The following is a 20,872-nucleotide window of genomic DNA, read 5'->3' on the forward strand; positions in this document are numbered from 1 at the left end:
TAAAACCACTCCTATACACGATGGAATGTTACCTGGATGGTTATTCCACATACTGTGATTCATTATGATGGTTAACATTTTTTTTCATTGCAACGACATCTCACTGACTCACCTATAAATAGACATTTTTTGTGGATGTTAATGATGCTGAGAGATCAAATTGTGTATTTGGCAGGCAGGTTGTACATTTTAAACAACTAACATTCCACTCAGTATTGCTAAGCATTGTCTAGAACTTTTTTTTGTCCTTGTGGATTTAGTAATCATAAAGTATTTTTAAAAAACACACAAAAAACTAGACATTCCCTTTTAGGAATGTATGGTAACTGTTTTTTATTTTCTAAATGATTGCTGGACAGCCTCAAAATGTCCAGTACAAATTTAATGGATATTCCTAATTTAAAATGTCTGAAAATGAGCAAGGTGTATTGGTTCAGGTTTTAGACAGTACAACTTTAAACATGGGTCCTTGTACCAATAAATCAGCCAATGTTATCTTCAATTCACAGTCCTTTCAAAGATATTGGGTCTCTAGTACTGTATGATAGTGGCTGACCATTGTTGTTTAGATAGAGACGACAGGGCTGACGTTGTCTTTGAGGAGTCTAGTCATAGCAGAGGGATTGATGCTGCAACACCCCAGTAGTGTACATGCATTCACAAACATGTGGCAGTGGAACAGGCTACATGGTGTTACCTCTCCCCAGACTTGTCAAGACCTCGTGAGGCTTGTCAGTCTGCTGATTTCACTGCGCTGGGAGCTAGTTTTTATGGCCCAGTTTTGGTGGAAGGTATTTTGGAACCCACTTACTGCATAATTCTTATCCAATTGTGTTGAAAGTTGGTAATGGCATTCTAAGTGACGAATATTCTCATAAATGTGACACACAGGGGTCTGCACAGTTACCACGTGCTCCTTCAATTATTAAAGAGAAAAAGCTCATTAAACAAAAAACTTGTTTACAGATGTGACCTTGAAAAGAACAGTGCAGTCTTCCGTTCACTTATCAAAAATGTATTCAGACAGACATAATAAAGTAGCCTACATAAAGATATTAGTCACTCAGGAAAACAGACTATGTACCCCAGCAGTGCTGCAGTCATTGGAACATTACATACAGCACAGGTTCAGGGTTTCACAGGCCTTGCATTTTGTCTGTCAGAATCAGCCTTTAAAGAAGTAAAAGCTAATAAAATGATTCAATAAATCTTACCTTCCATTCGCTATGTCTCATCTGCATCTTTGAAAGCAACTGGATGGTTTATGCGAGTACAGAAGGCAATGAAGCGGTAGAGACTACCTTCTTTAGGTTACCTAGGAAGTTCAAGACTACATGAAAGTAAGGCAGGCAATCTAAGAGCTTCCTTTAAACCTTAAATTCGAAACAATGCCAATGGAAAAGCCTCAGATTTATAAGTGAGAACCACACTAGTTTTATATGCACATGACAACGATGTACCAAAGGGGAGCACTCTAGAATAAATCTGCAGCATGAATTGTACATTTAGTTTATGTACAGACTGTTTGCAAGCAAACTGGTAAATATAATCACAATAATCTAAAACATGGAAAACAGTTGCAGTCACTAACTTTAATCTACTAGATTGAGAAAAAGCCTAATTTAGGTCTTAATTTTAATACCAATGTATCAATATGGTAATTAAAAGTAAGATGGTCATCAGTCCATATACCTAAGTATTTTAACTCTCCATGTAATGTAACAGTAGCCCAAGTCAAATTTCTAATCTTCATTCTATTAGAACAGAACAGCATTGCTTTTATCTCAGATACATTGAGTAATAATCTGTGTTGAAATAGTCTGTGCTTTACAATATGAAATGCAGTCTACAACTGCCTCTGCAACTGCTCTTGGGGCAGGGCAAAAGCCCTGCTTGTGTAAAATATGCGTGTGGCAATGTAAGGTTGGCAGGAATGGGGTTAATTCGGTCCCTGCCAACAATTACAGGTCTGGCCATTACCCAATTCGGTAATTTAGCGCTAACTGGGAAATGGCCACCTGAGAGGAAAATATTTGTTTGAAGGGGGGAGTTAAGTGTGTGAAACTGTTTAACTGTATTTTGTTTGTGCCTGCCTAGTGAAGGCGAATGCCCAGCCTGGCAGCAGTGTTTGTGTATGTTTGCTTATTGTGTTTAAGTCTTTGTTTTGGTCCTTCTGCCCTGTTTATTTGTGATTTGTTGTGTTTAAATCTTTGTTTTGGCCCTCCTGCCCTGTTTATTTGTGATGTTATGTTTAAATCTTTGTTTTGGCCCTCCTGCCCTGTTTATTTGTGATTGTTGTGTTTTAAATCTTTATTTATTGTTTAGTTTAATAAATGTGCTTGGACTGCAGCTTCCTTGTTTCTGACTCTCTTTCCTGTCAACTAACATCTTGGGTCACAGCGCTATCCTATCGCAGCTCTCACCACCTGTTTAAGTTCTGCCTTTTTTCAGAACACCACTAGGCCTAATTTACATTCCTCAGATTGGCAGATTTTATCTGTCGTTTTTATTCGCATATATTATGCTGCTATTAGTTACTGTGGTCAATTTCAGTGGATAAATATTCTGTGTTATTATTCTGATATCATATACACTGCTCTGCCAAGTGTATTGGGACAGCAGCAGAGCGACTGGGACAGGGGCTTTTAATTGCCCCTTGTTCCCAACTCAGACCCCTTACTTACTGAATATCTTGATATCACTGAATAGATAATCGCCTCTTCTTTAAAAATAAGAAATTTGTTTTGCAAGTGCAGTTATTCCCCAAAATGTAAATTACCTAGAAATATAAAACGACTAGAGTTGGGATGTTCAATGCTCATTTACCCCAATTAGTGTCCTTGTTTACTCTATATCTTGGTGTCCCATTGGTTCAGTGCACCCCAAATGTTAGTTTGCTAACTGTCCATGCTAGTCACCAAACACCTGTCCTACACTACGAACCTCTTATAGTCATTTCAGATTGCATTTGGATATACTGTCGTTTTTATACATCTATTTTTAGCGTTTCAGATCCTGTTCTGTCATTACTCGATTATGAGAACCTTCAGTGTTTGTGTGTGCGTTGGGTATAAATAAAGTTATGGTCTCAAAACGCTCTTCACTGCTGCTAAATAAACTAGTTTCATGAACATCAAACTGAATTTGATTCAGAAAAACATTAGAATAAAAAAATATATATATTCCTTAAAAATAATGAGATTTGTGTCCATGTGTAGCTGTCATTTACACATCAACAGCTGTGTTTCTCAATAAAATCTCCCTTTTGCTGTAAGCTGGTATCTTCCCAGCTTGTTTGCTAAATAGCCGTGTCATTATTGCCTTGCACAATGCTAGCGTGTGAGTTTAACCTAACAGCTGAAAGTAGAGACGCTTAATCCCATATTTACTTGTTTGCTTGTGCAGTTTCTCATGAAATATTGGCTGTGAATCTAGTGTTTTAATAGCAGATGAGCCTGGCTCATTTTTACATACCAGTGAACATGGTCTTTCTTAGGCTGGCCTGCAGCTCCCTTGATGATGTTGGGGCCCCAAGAACATGATTCCTAATCTTCCCTTAGTAACTTGTTAAAGAATCTTATTGTCAAGTAACGTACAGGAGTGAGAGAGTATGCTTTGTTGGCTTTTTCTAATTTTAGCCAAATCTAGTTTAAGCGTGAGGTAACAAATAAGATATAGACAGAGATTTTTTTGTTTTTGTTTGACACCAAACATTTAGCACTTTTGTTTTCTAGGGTGACCAGATTTCCAAAGCACAGAACCAGTGCTTTCTTTTTTTGTTTTCTTTTTTTTAATAATGTTTTTATTTTATCACGGTTACTGTTTTCATATTAAACTAACAAAAAACATCAATCTCCGACTGTTGCACAAACACAGAACCTTCGCTTTCCAGTTTTGCATACTTTTAATTGTATTTTAGTAACCTAAATATAAAATATTATTTTGGAACCATAATAATTTGAATATGATTGGAGATAGTTTACTTAAATAAATTAAGGAGTGCTATCTGCAAACCAGGACTGTTTTTAATTTTGGGGAAAAATGTCAGGACATTGGGATTATGTTCCTGAAGTAGCAAGAAACAGATAGGGTGTCCTTGCTGTGGATTCCGGAGGGAGAATTGCATTGGCCTTGGCACGGCTGTGGGTTAGGGAGGCGAAACCATCAGGAACTGTTTCTCCTTATCACTACAACTGACATTATCGGCCAGACACCCAGTGAGTTCAGGCAGACACCTGCAGGGCTGACGTTTGTGCTCCAGAGGCTAGTAGCTGACATCCACACTCAAGTTCCTGGGTTTAGAAAAGGAAGCTGGCTCAGTCCTTGGATCGGAGGACGCCCACTGAACCGTTATTTCTTCTTAGCTGTGTGGGGAATTGCTGCGGTGAGGGGGTTAACATAGCTCGGTGGTAAATATTGTGTGACTGTGGGCCCACAGTGTCCAATATTCATAGTGAGTTTTATATTGACATCTATAATATCACTCCAAGGGACTGAAGAAACAGAATTACAATAAGCAGGATTTAATCAAAAAAGCATGGAACTTGGAAGTATAGAATTGGATATTACAAAGATTTCAACAGTGTTCATTAACACAATCAATGGTTCAGTACTGTTTGCTACATTGTACTACTTTATATGTATGAACATTATGTTATGTTATAGCTTGGACATTTCAGTGTATTGATAGTTAGAGATTACAGTAGGTTATTGGCAGTAATGATATTAGGCAGGGTTGACTGTATGCTATTCTGGGGTGTCTTCTTGCAGCATTCTTCCATCTCTTCTATGCATTCTGCTTCAGAAACCATGGCTACAGTAGGCATTACCAAAAATGCAGCTTTAATTATTCAAATATTAACCAACTCTGAAGAACGTATCTCTCTGTATAGTGTGGCATCATAAAAAAATAGAGCATTTCACTTTTCTTTTTAATAAGTTGTTATTCTTATCGCTATTGCTGTTGTTATTAGGGCCACAGCATTCTAATAGCTGTCCCTTTGTCTAGCCTATGTGTAGACTAGACATAACTTTGTATATTTTATTCAGCCTATTTATCCAAAGCAGAGTTGACCTGGGTGACAGATACAAGTGAACAATAAGCGTATCAGTGCCCTGGAAGCAGTTTGTTACGGACGCTTCTGGATTGAACCCAAATGTTGATTAGAGCAAATGTTCATCCCTGCTACAATCTGGTGCATGCTGTGTCTCAATCAACAAAAATATGGCTAAGCAGAATAAACTTGTGGAAGTGAAACCAAAAGTTTTCATTGAGAGAAAACCAAACCATGAATGAAATCTGAAATAACAAATACAAGTTCTACTGTACAGAATTGTGTCTTTCCATTTTTTAAAAGGTCATTTGATGAAGTACTAGGTTTAACACTGTAATATGGTAACCCTTATAAAAGTTTAACACAGAAATGTGCACAGTAATTTTGCAGTTTTCCCATGAATTTCCAATGCTTATACCATATATTTACCATAGTTTACCATGGTTTGACATGCTTTTTAATATGGTTTACCAAATCTCTCTGGGCTTTACAGTGGTTACCTATGCTTTACCATGCTTTATTACACTTTGCTATGTTTTTATTAAGATAAACTTTTATAAGGGTAATTATACTTTTGTTTTCCAGCTTTACACATTTGTTATAACCTTTGAAACAATGTTCAAGCATGAAAAACTGTAATTATTGTAATTGTTATGTTTGTTAATTAATTTTAACAATCCTTCTCTTCTTCCTCTCCAGTCCCCAGATTTCATATCTGAAATCGATGAAGACATTGTCCGTCAAACGAAAGAAAAGCTTGAAAACAGTCCCTGCAAGGAACTCTTCTGTCACTGTGTAAAGTAAGTGTTTAATTTAGAGACAGTGCAAGGAGCTCTTCTGTCACTGTGTAAGTGTTTATTTTAGAGACAATTCCTCATTCCTGCACAGACGGCTTCCAGCTTTCTCAAGCCTGCATGCCAAAGACCTTGTATATATGGGTCAGAAATGGAGGGCAGCCCATAGCATTTAATCTTGGTACAATGCACCTTCCAATTCTTTGTCAGTAAAATTCCTAGAAATACTTAGATCTAACAATATATCCCAGCAGCTCTTGACTAATATTTATTGGCATCACATTTTCATATACAGTATAAAAGACACTCATTAACCTTTAACCTGTTTTTGGATATTTTTAATAGTAACAATAGTGAAAAGAATGTATCGATGCTGCACATCTGTGACTCGGTTTTGTGTCTTCAGGGGGGTCATGTGAAGTCAACAAATTTTGTATTAATGACTTTATAAGTAGGACCTTAAAAAAAAGATTGTATACATATCTCCAGATGTCCTTAAAAATCCTTGAAGTATCCAGAGAACGTGATTCCTAATCTTCCCTGCAGGTTTAGATACTTTCTAAAGAATCTTATTTTCAAGTTTCATCATTCCTAGATATTCAAATCTCTAGACATATGTAAATATACAGGAGAGATAGACAGGCTGCATATGTCCCCAGATTATGATACACTCAACTTGTGCTTAAGGAGGTTCATCACAATTGGACAAATGTTATGTATGTACAGTATTACCATCCCAAGTTAAATTGTCCATTGCAAAGTAGCTCAGAAGCAGCTTGAAGCAGACAGTCTCATGCAGACAAGTTCAATTAAAAAAAAGGGTGGGGGAGGCATTCCCACGGTGATTGGAGATAAAGAGCCATCCACAAAGCATTAATCAGAGTCACTTTCACGAAGATCAAAATTATCGGCATGTACTGTATTTTATTTATATTATAGCTATGGCTAAACGTTTTGTATTGCCTACAATTTTAGGATTGAGACATAATTAAAAATAAAACCATATGAACATCATTTAGATCTTAAATTTAACATCATGTTATCAAAGAAACTACAAAATGATATCACAGAAAGTTTACCGGACGCTGTAATAGTAGTACAGTGTTTTATGTTAGATTTCGAAATGTCTTTCCATTTTTGTCATTTTATATGGAAAATTACAAAGCGGTATCCAATTCAACATGTTAATGTCACATTATTTAGCACTTTATGAAGCAAAATGTGTTAATTCAATAGGGCGAAGCAAAACCTTTGGCCAGAGTTCTACAAATGCAATGACAATGTATCCGTTTATCAACCGTGAATAGATCAGAAGCGTATTTTCCAGAGAAATCGTGTGATTATTTTTATATATGGCATGACAGTGTCCCTCAGTCAAGAGGTAACATCCCCTACAGGTCCATCTTTTGTGGAATGTGATAATTTAAGTTGGGCCTGTAAAATGTAACTTCAAAATGAAAAAAACAAAAACAAAAAAAAAACACGAGTCAAGAAACAAACCACACTTTGATTAGGAACAGCAACAGAATAGTGTCAGAGTTCTATACTGGTATACGTCTGGCTCTGCCTTGTAAAAAACATATTCAACATCCAAGTGTTTGTTTTTCTAATCTAACCCACGGAGCCAGCTAAGCACCCCTGCTGTGTGAAAAGACCCAAACAACCCCCAAGTCCAAAGAAAACTTCACATTGCTGTGAATGAAACTCAAGTGGATGTTCAGTTAATTTAGATGGAGGAATGCTCCAGCTTTGGCTTACATTACATGTTTTTTCCAAGACATACTCTTGGAAAATGTTTATACAATCACTCATTCCCCAACATAAGAGTATTTGTGCTTTACTTTGTCAAGTTGTCTTCGGGGGAGAAAAATAGTTCTGGGCGAGCTAGTTGCGAACCTCAGTTTTAGCTTTGAAAGGATATTGTAAGTTTAATAGCAAGCACAGATATTTATTTGTGTTAAAAATTCCCTCCACTTTTTTTTTTTGAAGAGGTTTGTGTATGTAAGCCCGTGAAAAATGATTTCCATATTTGTCACAGAAATTATTTTTCATTATGGTGTAAGCGGGGTGTGTTGAATACCAGAAAAGCTTTAATTAGATGGGAATCTTGGGCCAGATTTATTCAAAATGTACTTCCTGTAAATGAAAAGGAAACTACGGAACTCTTAAATTAAAAAATAAGCAATCGATCTATGCAATGGGCTAGATTCCAAGGGAAAAGAGCAAACTCAAATTCTTGTTCTGTTGCTCCAATAGTTTTATCTTTTTTTTTCTCTCTGTAAATATACCCTTTTCTGGCTTTGAGCTTGTCTGGAGAATCCTAAGTGCTGGGACTAAACAAGCTTCCTCATTCAATTCAAATCATATGAGAATAAAACCTTTCAACTTTGCCAGCTCCACCTACTCTACAATTATATTAACAGAGCACTCGCAGAGTTCAGTCACACTGTCACATGTTTTGAAAGGAAAGAACATATGTGTTCTGGCACTTAGGACTCATCAGACAAGCCCACAGCAAGTTCAAAGTCAGGTAGAGAGAAGAAATCTAATTATTTTTATATGCAGTACAAACCGTTACATTACTTGTAAAAAACACAGTCAGACACAGGATGCAAAGATGGGGCTGTTTTAAAAATCTTGTGTTGAATCACTGGATACTGAGAGAAGCTATTGGCTTGCACTGCCTTTGTCCAGTAGAGGTGGTTCATGTCTGCCTTGCACTCCAGTCAGCAGGTGCTGTATAACACGATAAAAAGTATAATGTTGTGTTTCTTGTGAGATAGATCCGTCCAAGACTACCTGAGCGGAGAGCCGTTCCGAGAATACCAGAACAGCATGCACTTCGACAGGTTCCTGCAGTGGAAGTGGCTGGAAAGGTAAGTGCTGTGTGTGGAATGATCAGTTCAACCCACTCTTCAAGAGGTCTTAATGTGGTCCTTCCTTTTCATTTTAGTTTTGAGCGTTCGTATATACAAAGGGATGCCTATGGAAGGTTCAGTACAGTATTTACTGTGTGAATAAGCCCTCCATTTCTAGTTTCATATGAAACAATAGCGGCTGGACTCCAGTCCAAATCATAAAAACCTCACTATAGGGGGCTCCTGAGTGTCGCATCCAGTAAAGGTGCTCCACATGGTGTGCAGGATGAGCCCTATACCCTGGATATCGCATCCAGTCTATATCATTGCCAACTGTGACCGAGGGTTCCTAGGAGGCAGTGCACAATTGGCTGAATGCTGCCCAGGTAGGAAGGGCTTAGGTCGGCAGGGCAATCAATGGTTCACTGTGCACCAGTGACCTCTGTGGCTGATAGGGCGCCTGCGGGTCTGCGGGTCCTCTGGCACTATAGGTTTGGTGGCTTCGCTGTGGATCGGCAGTGCGAAAAATGATGTATTGACACATGCTTCAGCCTCCGTTTTCCGAGTCGGCTGGGGGTTGCAGAAGTAAACCAGAATAAAAATCATAATTGGGCATTCCAAATTGAGGAGAAAACCAGGATAAAAACCATTGGCGAAGACTAAATTTAAAAATAAAACTAAATAAAGAAATAACTAAATAAGTATTAAAAAAAACCTGTCTCTATAAGGACAAAACTACCAGTGCACCCCGTGTGGTCATTTTCATACAGACATTTAAATAGTTTAAAAAAATTACTCTTCCATTCACTTTCATTGAGATTTCAAAACCGATTGACCTGCGATTATAACACAGGACTTTGCAGTTTGGATAAACAAATGTCATGATGAGTCCATCAACAACCGTGCCAAAGCACTTGTCATAAAAGCTCTAACAAGAGGATGCATTGAGTAAACTTGGAAGTTCAGCCTCCCTTCTTGATATAACAACCTTGACTTGTAATTCACTGAATGGAAAGGGAACTGCAAGCCATACTGTACAAAGACAAACGTCTTACCATTCCACTAATTGTCTTTCCACTTGACTGAAGATCAAGCTCTAATAGAGAGGCTTTTGCTGATGTCAGTGTTATTAAGTCATCAGGTGCTAGGAGTTATCTATTGGTGCACAGAATGCGCCCTGTAGGTTAACCTTTGCAAAGCCCTAAGAGGTATGGTAAAGCATATTTAAAAACACGGGAAACTATGGTAAATGCTAATACAGAAGTATGGGAAAACTGCAAAATTAGTGTGCAAATTTACCAGGGTAAATGAACCTGAAGCAGCTGTTGCTGTTATACCCATGTCTCTGTTTGTTCTGAACTATTCATAACCCTGTTCTCTGTTTGTTCGGAACTATTCATAACCGTGTTCTGTTTGTTTCAACCCCTCCGCACTGCTAACCAGCATGGTGCTTAGTGTTCCCTGAAAGTTCCTGGTCTAAATGGCACTATGCCTTTAGCCACTCTCTCCAACCTAACTTTTGCCAGTTTTGGGAGACATCTGAAAGCACATGTTGTTTTTGAATGCGTCTTTTGGTAGTCATCGTACAGTATTTGTAAAGGTATTTAATATGCTTTTGAAAGACCTTTTTGTGATCCCATTCCTATGTCTGTATTAGACAACCTCCAGGAGAGGGAAAAAATGTTGTTATAATACTTTCTGTTTTATTTCCTCTGTTTTTTTTTTTTTTTTTTTTCAGGCAACCAGTAACAAAGAACACATTTAGACAATACAGAGTACTAGGAAAAGGAGGCTTTGGTGAGGTAAGACCTGTAGTCAATGAACGTGAATCATTTGTACAATGATTTATGTGGTATAAGACAACCCCAATATAAAAATAAAATCTTGTGCTTTCATGGTGGGCTGCTTATGGGAGTTTACCGGTGGAGCTATAAAGGGAGCCGCTGACAGGCCCTCTGGGCTACTGAACCAGACAGGACCGCCCATGCTGTCCCGGACAACAGACCTGACTTTCAGGGTTTTTATTATCATTTGGAGCAAGGATTAATTTAGGGATTTTGAAATCCCACCACCATAGCTAAGTGTGTCAGCGAGAGCATTCACCATGTTGTTTTTGATTTCCCAGCTCTTACAGTTGGCCTTTTTTGTGTTTCTGTTCCCGTTTGTCTTACACGTGCTGTATGTCTCTCTTGCACTACCATTACTGGTGGTCACTTGTTTTTTGTTGTTGTTGTTCTTGTAAATAATTCCTGGGTACCAGCACAGCATTTCAACATCGCTTCTGTGTCTCTTCCTGTCTGTCAGTGGAAACCCACAGCCCCTTATCACACATGGCCCTAGTGGTCTTTCTAAACCACCTCTCTTCAGAGGCAGACAGACGTTTGTGGGTAAATCATTTTAGGCCTCGATCATGGGATACATTGAATAACATGTTTACTAGTTTTGAATGTGTTTGTTTACATTGCAATCCAGTGCTGTGCTATGGAAATTCAACATGGTGCTGCGCTTTGGTATTAAACAATACTGCCACAGATGCATGCTTTGTACAACTTTAATATTTTCAAATTTCAGTTGTTGTTTTGATTTGGACTCAGATTTCCTTGAACGATTTTACCGATCTGACTTTTCAGAACAGCCTGTAGCCCCTTCATTAACACCAGTAGCAGAGAGGCTTCAAAAAAGCTCAAGGCCATAAACAGGTTTCAGAATTAATCCTTACATAAACCCCTCGGCTCTGTCAGGGCTTGTAATTTACTGGAACATTCTCCTGCGGCGAATGAAAAATTGCATACCACAAACGACCATTCAGTATCCTCGAGATCTCAGTAGAATGCACATAATATGATGTTAAACTGGTTAAAAAAAATGTGTTATATCTTGAGTTAGTTATGCAATGTCCACATAGACACTATTTTTGTCAAGTTTTGAAAGCTTATACAGCCAAACCTTTTTCATATCACTTCAGAGAGACTGAGCATAAATAAATGGTGACAATAGGCAGAGTTGACTTGATCAGAATTTCATCTGGCAAAATAAACATAAAAACTAAAGAAGTGCTGATGCAACAACTGTGCACATTTTGGTTTAAATACTGAAATACATTTATATAATGATTTCTGTTCTGATGAGGCTAGAAAAGTTTTACTACAGAGTCTATATACGTCAGAATACACGATTATACATGAAGTTATCAGTCATGGGAGAGACAGTGAACCTGCAGTGAAAGTGTGTGCCTTCTGCTTGTCGTCTCCCAGGTGTGTGCGTGCCAGGTACGAGCCACAGGAAAGATGTACGCGTGTAAAAGGTTAGAGAAGAAGCGAATAAAGAAGCGGAAAGGAGAGGCCATGGCATTAAACGAGAAACAGATCCTAGAGAAGGTCAACAGTAGATTTGTAGTAAGTATGAGGGCTGCCTTTCTTTGAAATGAATGGAAACAATGGAAACACTTAGATCATGACAGTGTTTTAAGTAGCTTGTATTAAAGAGAAGGTAGCTTCAAATTCATCTTACTGTTCCCTTACCTGTTCTGAGTGGTTCTTATTTAACTACTCAAATATTGTGCTTTTTATATAACTAAGGGGATTTGACTAGGAGTTGAGGGGCTGCTCACGTTCCTTGCCATAGATATATGTAATGCAGGCTAGATTAGCCAAAGTGTCTTTAGATTAATAAGCACCTGCACCATCTAGCAACATAGCAGTATGTTACCAGAAAACCAAAAGAAACTTGATTCCAGAGTGGCGCTGGCTCTTACCTCTGTAAAGACACTTGGCTGATGTAGTCTGTGTTCCAGTTCTCTGTCAGGCAACTGGAACTAGAGCAGCCTTTGAGCAATTGCATTAAGAAGCTCTCAAAATTATTGCAAACACCAGAAAAGGGTCATTTGAAGCTACTTACTTAAAAGGAAGACTTTAAATTAGACTGAACAAAATCTGTAAACATGACAAAATGCCAAAATGAGATCATTTCCTATACACGTTCTGAGATTAATAGTTTGCCTGAAGTTGTAATTCCTGTATAACAAAACAAGGCATGACAGTTTTATTTTTAAAAGCTACTGGCGGCTGTTTTGCTTTCACTAAAGAAGTTGTCATCTAATTATGCCTTCAGGTTAATTTAGCCTATTCCTATGAAACAAAGGATGCACTGTGTCTAGTCTTGACCATAATGAACGGAGGTGACTTGAAGTTCCACATCTATAGCATGGGGAATCCTGGCTTCGAGGAGGACCGCGCTCTGTTCTATTCTGCAGAGATCCTGTGTGGCCTTGAAGATCTCCACCGAGAATGTATTGTTTACAGGTAAGTGGGTGATCTTTGAGTGAGATTTTGCAGTTCATTTCACTGTCCTGGCCACATTTGCTGCTGTATGCCACGATGTTTCACAGAGAAACCCAATTCAAATGACAGCAGCCGTACTATTTTGTGTTTTTAGTTTGCTTTATTCTTATTATTATTACGGTTAATGTCAAAAACAAAGCTGAGGCACCTCTCGGAATCCCCCTTCAGCTACAAATTCAGTTCAAAATGGTGACATCACAATAGGCTACCTACCAAAGCCACTTTCTCTGTGATGTGTTGTGGACAGGCAGGTGAAACGTGCACTTTGATTGGCTGAAAAATCCTCAGCAGTCTATAGTCCCTCAGTGGCAAAGTGGTGAATACATGCAGGTGAGTGCAGTGCAGAGCAGATTAATCACACAGACGAATGATTTACAGGTGCAAGGGCGTTTATTAATGATTATAATGTCCAGAGCCTTAAGGCAAAACCTGCAAACAATAATAATGATGGAAGTGGTACAGCAGCGTGTATCACTTCTGTTTGTAATCCCACGGGTTGGACCCGCAACCAAAATGTCCCGTCTTTTCTCACCCACACAAAACACAAACACAGACACAGTTCCGACAGTGCGTGATTTTAGTGCTAGCGGTGCAAATACAGTTCCTGTAGTGGAAAAGGTGACTTGAGATATCCGGGTTTAAGCTGGCCTGCGGCTGCAGCTCCGGATCGTGTTTAGTATTTTTTTCGTGAGAAGATAAACAACACAGGACACACAGTGTTAGTACACAGACTGACAGAACACTCAAGGCTTTCGGTTTCAATTTATATGGGCTCCTTCTTGGTCATTTGGTATAACCATATGCAAAGGAACAGATCACAGAAACTACGCCCCCCTATTTATACCCTCGTCCATGACTCCTAGGTTAACGAGCACATCCGCTCCTCCAATCCTCGGATGCCACGCCATCTACCATCCGGATCAGTGAGCTTGGGTGCCGTAGCTCCGCCCCCTTCCTAAATGGCCGACTTCCACCTACCCTACGGAATAAATTGTCTTGCCATTTGCTTACGGTTACTCTGTTCCTTCTTTCTAGTGCCCTCACAGGTCGGGAAGGAGATCTAACACCAAGCGTCATTCGATCTCTGTCACACTCATATTAAACTTGTTTAAGCATATACCTTCAACATACCTGGAATATGTGTGTAACCAATCAGAAAAGCCATCCTTAGAAGCCCTCTGTGGTGGAGTATGGGTAGTATAACAATAATAGACAGAGTCCTGGATTTCGGTGCAACACAAGTATTTATGGTGACAACACACGTATTTACAACCACTGGTGCACACAAGTATTTACACCCACACAGTGTACGCATGTATTTACACCCACACAGTGCATGCACGTATTTAGACCCACACAGTGCACTCATGTATTTACACCCACAGTGTACTCGTGTATTTACACCCACACAGTGCACTCATGTATTTACACCCACACAGTGCACGCATGTATTTACACCCACACAGTGCACGCACGTATTTACACCCACAGTGCACTCATGTATTTACACCCACAGTGCACTCATGTATTTACACCCACAAAGTGCACTCATGTATTTACACCCACACAGTGCACTCATGTATTTACACCCACACAGTGCACGCACGTATTTAGACCCACAGTGCACTCATGTATTTACACCCACACAGTGCACTCATGTATTTACACCCACAAAGTGCACTCATGTATTTACACCCACAGTGCACTCATGTATTTACACCCACACAGTGCACTCATGTATTTACACCCACACAGTGCACTCATGTATTTACACCCACAGTGCACTCATGTATTTACACCCACACAGTGCACTCATGTATTTACACCCACACAGTGCACTCATGTATTTACACCCACACAGTGCACTCATGTATTTACACCCACAAAGTGCACTCATGTATTTACACCCACAAAGTGCACTCATGTATTTACACCCACAAAGTGCACTCATGTATTTACACCCACACAGTGCACTCATGTATTTACACCCACAGTGTGCTCGTGTATTTACACCCACACAGTGCACTCATGTATTTACACCCACACAGTGCACGCACGTATTTACACCCACAGTGCACTCATGTATTTACACCCACACAGTGCACTCATGTATTTACACCCACACAGTGCACTCATGTATTTACACCCACAGTGCACTCATGTATTTACACCCACACAGTGCACTCATGTATTTACACCCACAGTGTGCTCGTGTATTTACACCCACACAGTGCACTCATGTATTTACACCCACACAGTGCACATACGTATTTAGACCCACAGTGCACTCATGTATTTACACCCACACAGTGCACTCATGTATTTACACCCACACAGTGCACTCATGTATTTACAACAATGCCACGCGCTCTCTTGCCATTTCCTCCTGCCTGTCCAGGTCCAGGTTTCTCTCCTCAGCAGCACTCCGGACCCCCTTTGGTTTGTGGGTCACTGGCAACATTAATCCTCCCGAGAAAGGCAATCCAGTAATTGTAAGATCTCCGTGGTTTGTTTACCTTCATCTCTGGTGTGAACCGCTCCTGCACCACACTTTCCTTGACTGAACCAATCGTTCCCTTATGTACCAAGTCACACCCCGTTAATCTGCTACATCCAATCACTACTCGATAAACTGTTGCTGAAACCTCGATCTTAACTAGCAGTAAACTCAGTACACTTATTTTGCTCTTATTTTCTACTGATTTTTGTTGTACTTAATAAATAATCTTATCTGTAATTTGATATTCTATAATGTAATATTTTGAAATGTGATGCTTTGTTCTGTGATATTTTGTGGCAAATGTAAGTCGCCCTGGATAAAGGAGTCTGCTAATAAATAAATAATACACCTGTGTAGACCTCCCCAAGATGGCCGCCACAACTGGACTCTATACCTACTGTATGTGCCATCTTGTTGAGTTCACGTCTGTCAGTCAGCCTAGTGCCTGTCTTTCGGGAGGCCTGTTTTTCCACCCTCCATCACTTTTTTGGTGCTCAGGATGTTCCCTATAAGGAGAGGTCCCTGCCAAGTGATCATAGTTAAACAGCATGCATCACACATGCAGGTAACAGGAATGTCTTAAAGGATTTCAGACACAACGCAGAGAAAGCGGGCTGACATTATATATATGTGTGTGTGTGTGTGTGTGTGTGTGTGTCAAATTTACATTTTACCATATATCTGGAGAACTGCTAATCCAATTGTCATGAAATTTGGTTTTAACATGATTTAGCATACATTATGGAGAGTACCAGATATAGGGGGGTGTCCTTCCTGTCCGTACATCTTTCTGTATGTCTCAATATGGGTTATGGTTCATGATAAAGTTTACTTTATTACTCACGTAAAGGTCATTTAATATTAAATGTATACAAATAGTAATGTTCTAGTCATAAACCTGTCCTCTTACGTTATTTGACAGTTGGAATTGACTGCCCAAATGTATTAGATTTCCTTGTACAGACTATACAAATGTTAATTTTGCAGTAGACATTTATAGATCCCATTGTTTCACCTTTCACGAGAGAACATGATATTGTGTGTGAAAATTCCAAGACAATGAAACCAAAGACAAATATTGAGGGAGAAAGCAAAGCACTTCTTTAAGTTTACAACACAGCCTTCACAGCTACCAGATTGGTACACAAAACACTGCACCTATGAATGCGGTCTGTGTCAATACACTCTTTATGGGGCTGGAGCGAGTGGGACGCAGGTGGCTGCTTTCCAGTGAAATACAGTACGTCTGTGGAATTCTTCCAGTTAGACAATGCTCGTTAAGCAGGCATTCTAGTGGAACATACTAGGAAGGCCATGTCTTAATCACAATTCCAGCGGGTAATAGAAGGGTTTTTATTTTTTTAAACTAGACACATGGTAATGCCCTGCAATGGAGCTTCTGAATCGGAGGGTAAAAGTCCTGAGGTTTCTATCACTATGTAACTTAGCAGGGGTTCCCAAAGTTTTGGTGATGGAGGGCCAATTTCCAGAGGTTGCATGGGATGGGGGGGCCGCACAAGAAAATGTACCACTCATGAACCCAAAATATGTCCCAAATCAATTTTTTTTTCCTATATATTTTTGTATTTAAATTAGGAATGTATATTACTAACACTGCAACACCAGCAGCTTTTATCCTGTGTCTTGGTGCCACAACAGGCTTAGGTTTGAGCACCAATATCATGCTGTCACATTTTGCATTGTCCTGGTCACAACAATTAAAGAAGATAATACCGCAATAGGTACTCTTCAAACTATACTAATTAAACTTGTTTGTGGGTTATTCTTCAGTAGTGAGGCAGAATGAATCTTGACTTGTACAACTAACCACTTCACTAAGAGCTGAATGTATGTACAGTGAACTCCACTTAATTCAGATCTCTGGGGACCAGACAAATAGTTTGAGATGTGCAAAGTTCGAATTAAACAAATGATGTAAATTGCCCCATGGTGTGGACATTTAGAGCTGTTTCCATAGTAAATGTGCAGAAATAAAACACAGACGCTACTGTATTTTACCTTGATCTTTTTATCAACGAAATAATCACACATTTCTATTTAAAGTGCAGCATTAATTATTCATAAATGATCTGCCATTACATTGGCGCTTTTTATGCAGTTATATACGATTGCTACATAACATCCTACTAGCTGGCAAGTCTTATTCGGAACCACTCCACAAAAAAGAAATGTAACAGTAACAATTTTAAACTGTAGCCGGTACTGTTACTACAGTAGTACTTTCCCTAACAAAAGATCCAAGTTGAACACCAAAACTACAATACTGTACAAAGAGAATTTTCCCAATGTAGTTGAAGCTGAATACAGTTTTGCTCTTAAAATAATAAAGTAAAATCTACAACAGAAAAAGTGCCTGTATCCTGAACCATAATGTTTCTTGCAGTCGCTCTGTTAACATTATAGAAGCTGGCTAGCTAGTGCAGCTGCATGAAGTAATCTAACGTTATTTGGATGGTGCCTTCACGTTTTGATATTAGTAATCGAGCATCTTCCACTGTGGAAAGCGATAGGAGACGACAAAATAATCATTTAAGAGAAGTAGAAGCACTTTTTATTTTCTTAGGAGGTTCCATGTTATTGTCCTTCGAATCTACTGTGCACATAGAATGACTGTAACAACTTAATTAATAAAATTGGTTTGAGAAGGTCCAGATGTAAACAATGTATGTTAGGGATTACTGTGTATTATTAATTTCCCCCAGATTACCTGCTCAATTTTTCACGAAAATTTTCAGGAAATGTAAAAATATGGTCAATGGTCAGAAGGGGGGGAGGGGGTTGAAGGGGGATTTTGGGGGGCCGCACCAAATGTGCTTGCGGACCAAACTTTGGGAACCCCTGGTTAATAGGCACCCCTCCTAAGGGAACACCCTTGTGCTGAAACGGATTTTCCCCATTGTAAATGCTCCGTTTAAAGGAACAGGAACTTCGCTCAAACGTACACCTTCTTGGCACAGATAGCGATTCACTCACAACTCATACAGTACAGTTTTGTAACATGATAACTCATCATCGTCAAAGTTAAATTAAAATGGTTTATTCATTTTTTTTCAAAAGCGACTTCTCGTTGTGAGGGCGTCTTGAGGCACTGATTAGTTTATTAAATATTTCTCGAACTGCTGTCATATCATCACTCAGTATGTTTACATGACAAAGCGTTTTCCGAAAACTGATTCAGAAAATTAATTTTCTTAAAGCTTTACTTTTCTGTATTTACATGATTGACAATAGAAAATCAAATTGGAATTCACCTGTATACATGGATTGAAGTTTTCGGAAAACGCAGGATATTTTTGCATGCAAAGTACTGTTGAAGCCAAAGTATGATTTGAACAGACGGGACATTTCTGCGACAGAACGGAGACCAATTCAATAACTCAGTGCTTTATCGAAGTGTCAGGTCTTAAATTCAAAGATTACTATCCTATACCTCTATTCAGATTCCCCACAATGTGCAATCAGCCTTTCCAACAGCTTATCCTGTTCTATATTAGCAGTTTATTTTGCAGATTATTTTAAATTATCACGTCATTTTAAAACTGGAAAACATTTGCTGCTTCAGTATGGTTTTGGAATTTAATCGGAAATTTCTAGGTGCTGATTTCCGAAAACTGACTTTCGGAATATTCTGATACATTTTCCAAAAACAGTGTTTACATGACTTTTGATATTGGAATTAGTTTTCTGAAAAATATCGGAATTGTTATGCTCATGTAAACGCACTGAGTGACTCGTTTTGTATTATGATTTCCACAAGAGCACTTTATCGCTACAAAATGGCATGTAAACAAACGGTGAAATGCACAGCTGTTTCTCTTGCTACAAAAAGCTGGAAATTGATTCAGGTTTTTTCAAGAGCGCGAACAGACACAAGTCAACAAGCAAGTTGGTGTTTCTCATTCTTGTGAGTTGCTTCACCATCTGTTTAAATAATGTGCATGTATGTGTTAATTTAGTTTGACAGTTAGCTTATTAACGTTAGTTTGTCTGTTACTTTATTATTATAGTTTATTAACATACACTTGCTTATTGCTTTTCTTTTACTTATTCAGTTAATTTCATATGTTGATGCATATGTGTCATGACAATTAATACCTATGTATTTATTTATTGATTCATATTGTTTCTGGTGGCTAACTCGGTAGAACATTGAACAGTTCACTTACTTCCCGAGGGGTGTTCTCTTAGCCGGAGACTACTGTAATAATACTACTTTTGTCAATAATAGTGTAGTATAACGCGTTAGACTTTTAATGGGAGTAATAATATTACAGTTACTTTCCAGAAAAAAATAAATAAGAACATAAGAACATAAGAAAGTTTACAAACAAGAGGAGGCCATTCGGCCCATCTTGCTCGTTTGGTTGTTAGTAGCTTATTGATCCCAGAATCTCATCAAGCAGCTTCTTGAAGGATCTCAGGGTGTCAGCTTCAACAACATTACTGGGTGTTGGTTCCAGACCCTCACGATTCTTTGTGTAAAAAAGTGCCACCTATTTTCTGTTTTGAATGCCCCTTTGTTTAATCTCCATTTGTGACCCCTGGTCCATGTTTCTTTTTTCAGGTTGAAAAAGCCCCTTGGGTTGACATTGTCGATACCTTTTAGAATTCTGAATGCTTGAATTAGGTTGCCACGTAGTCTTCTTTGTTCAAGACTGAATAGATTCATTTCTTTTAGCCTGTCTGCATATGACATGCCTTTTAAACCCAGAGTAATTCTGGTCGCTCTTCTTTGCACTCTTTCTAGAGCAGCAATATCCTTTTTGTAGTGAGGTGACCAGAACTGAACACAATATTCTAGATGAGGTCTTACTAATGCATTGTACAGTTTTAGCATTATTTCCCTTGATTTAAATTCAACACTTTTCACAATATATCCGAGCATCTTGTTGGCCTTTTTTTATAGCTTCCCCACGTTGTCTAGATGAAGACATTTCCGAGTCAACAAAAACTTCTAGGTCTTTTTCATAGATTCCTTCTTCAATTTCAGTATCTCCCATATGGTATTTATAATGCACATTTTTATTTCCTGTGTGCAGTACCTTACACTTTTTTCTCTATTAAATGTCATTTGCTATGTGTCTGCCCAGTTCTGAATCTTGTCTAGATCATTTTGAATGACCTTTGCTGCTGCAACAGTGTTTGCCACTCCCCCTATTTTTGTGTCGTCTGCAAATTTAACAAGTTTGCTTACTATACCAGAATCTAAATCATTAATGTAGATCAGGAATAGCAGAGGACCTAATACTGATCCCTGTGGTACTCCACTGGTTACCTCACTCCATTCTGAGGTTTCTCCTCTAAT

At 38.7% G+C, this 20,872-nt stretch overlaps 1 protein-coding gene across 2 annotated transcripts in view; it reads left to right on the plus strand.

Annotated features, from left to right (window-relative positions):
* The window catches only part of LOC121325156 (G protein-coupled receptor kinase 5-like), a 156,655-nt gene that overhangs the window by 118,127 nt on the left and 17,656 nt on the right, over positions 1–20,872 (plus strand). For both annotated transcript variants that reach the window (XM_041267472.1, XM_041267471.1), the window contains 5 exons: positions 5,754–5,854; positions 8,632–8,724; positions 10,445–10,508; positions 11,961–12,101; positions 12,817–13,007. In XM_041267472.1, the coding sequence (XP_041123406.1) occupies positions 5,754–5,854; positions 8,632–8,724; positions 10,445–10,508; positions 11,961–12,101; positions 12,817–13,007 (590 nt within the window). The remainder of the gene's footprint in view (positions 1–5,753; positions 5,855–8,631; positions 8,725–10,444; positions 10,509–11,960; positions 12,102–12,816; positions 13,008–20,872) is intronic.

The sequence above is a fragment of the Polyodon spathula genome, chromosome 13, assembly GCF_017654505.1.
Source record: "Polyodon spathula isolate WHYD16114869_AA chromosome 13, ASM1765450v1, whole genome shotgun sequence".
Taxonomy (NCBI): Eukaryota; Metazoa; Chordata; class Actinopteri; order Acipenseriformes; family Polyodontidae; genus Polyodon; species Polyodon spathula.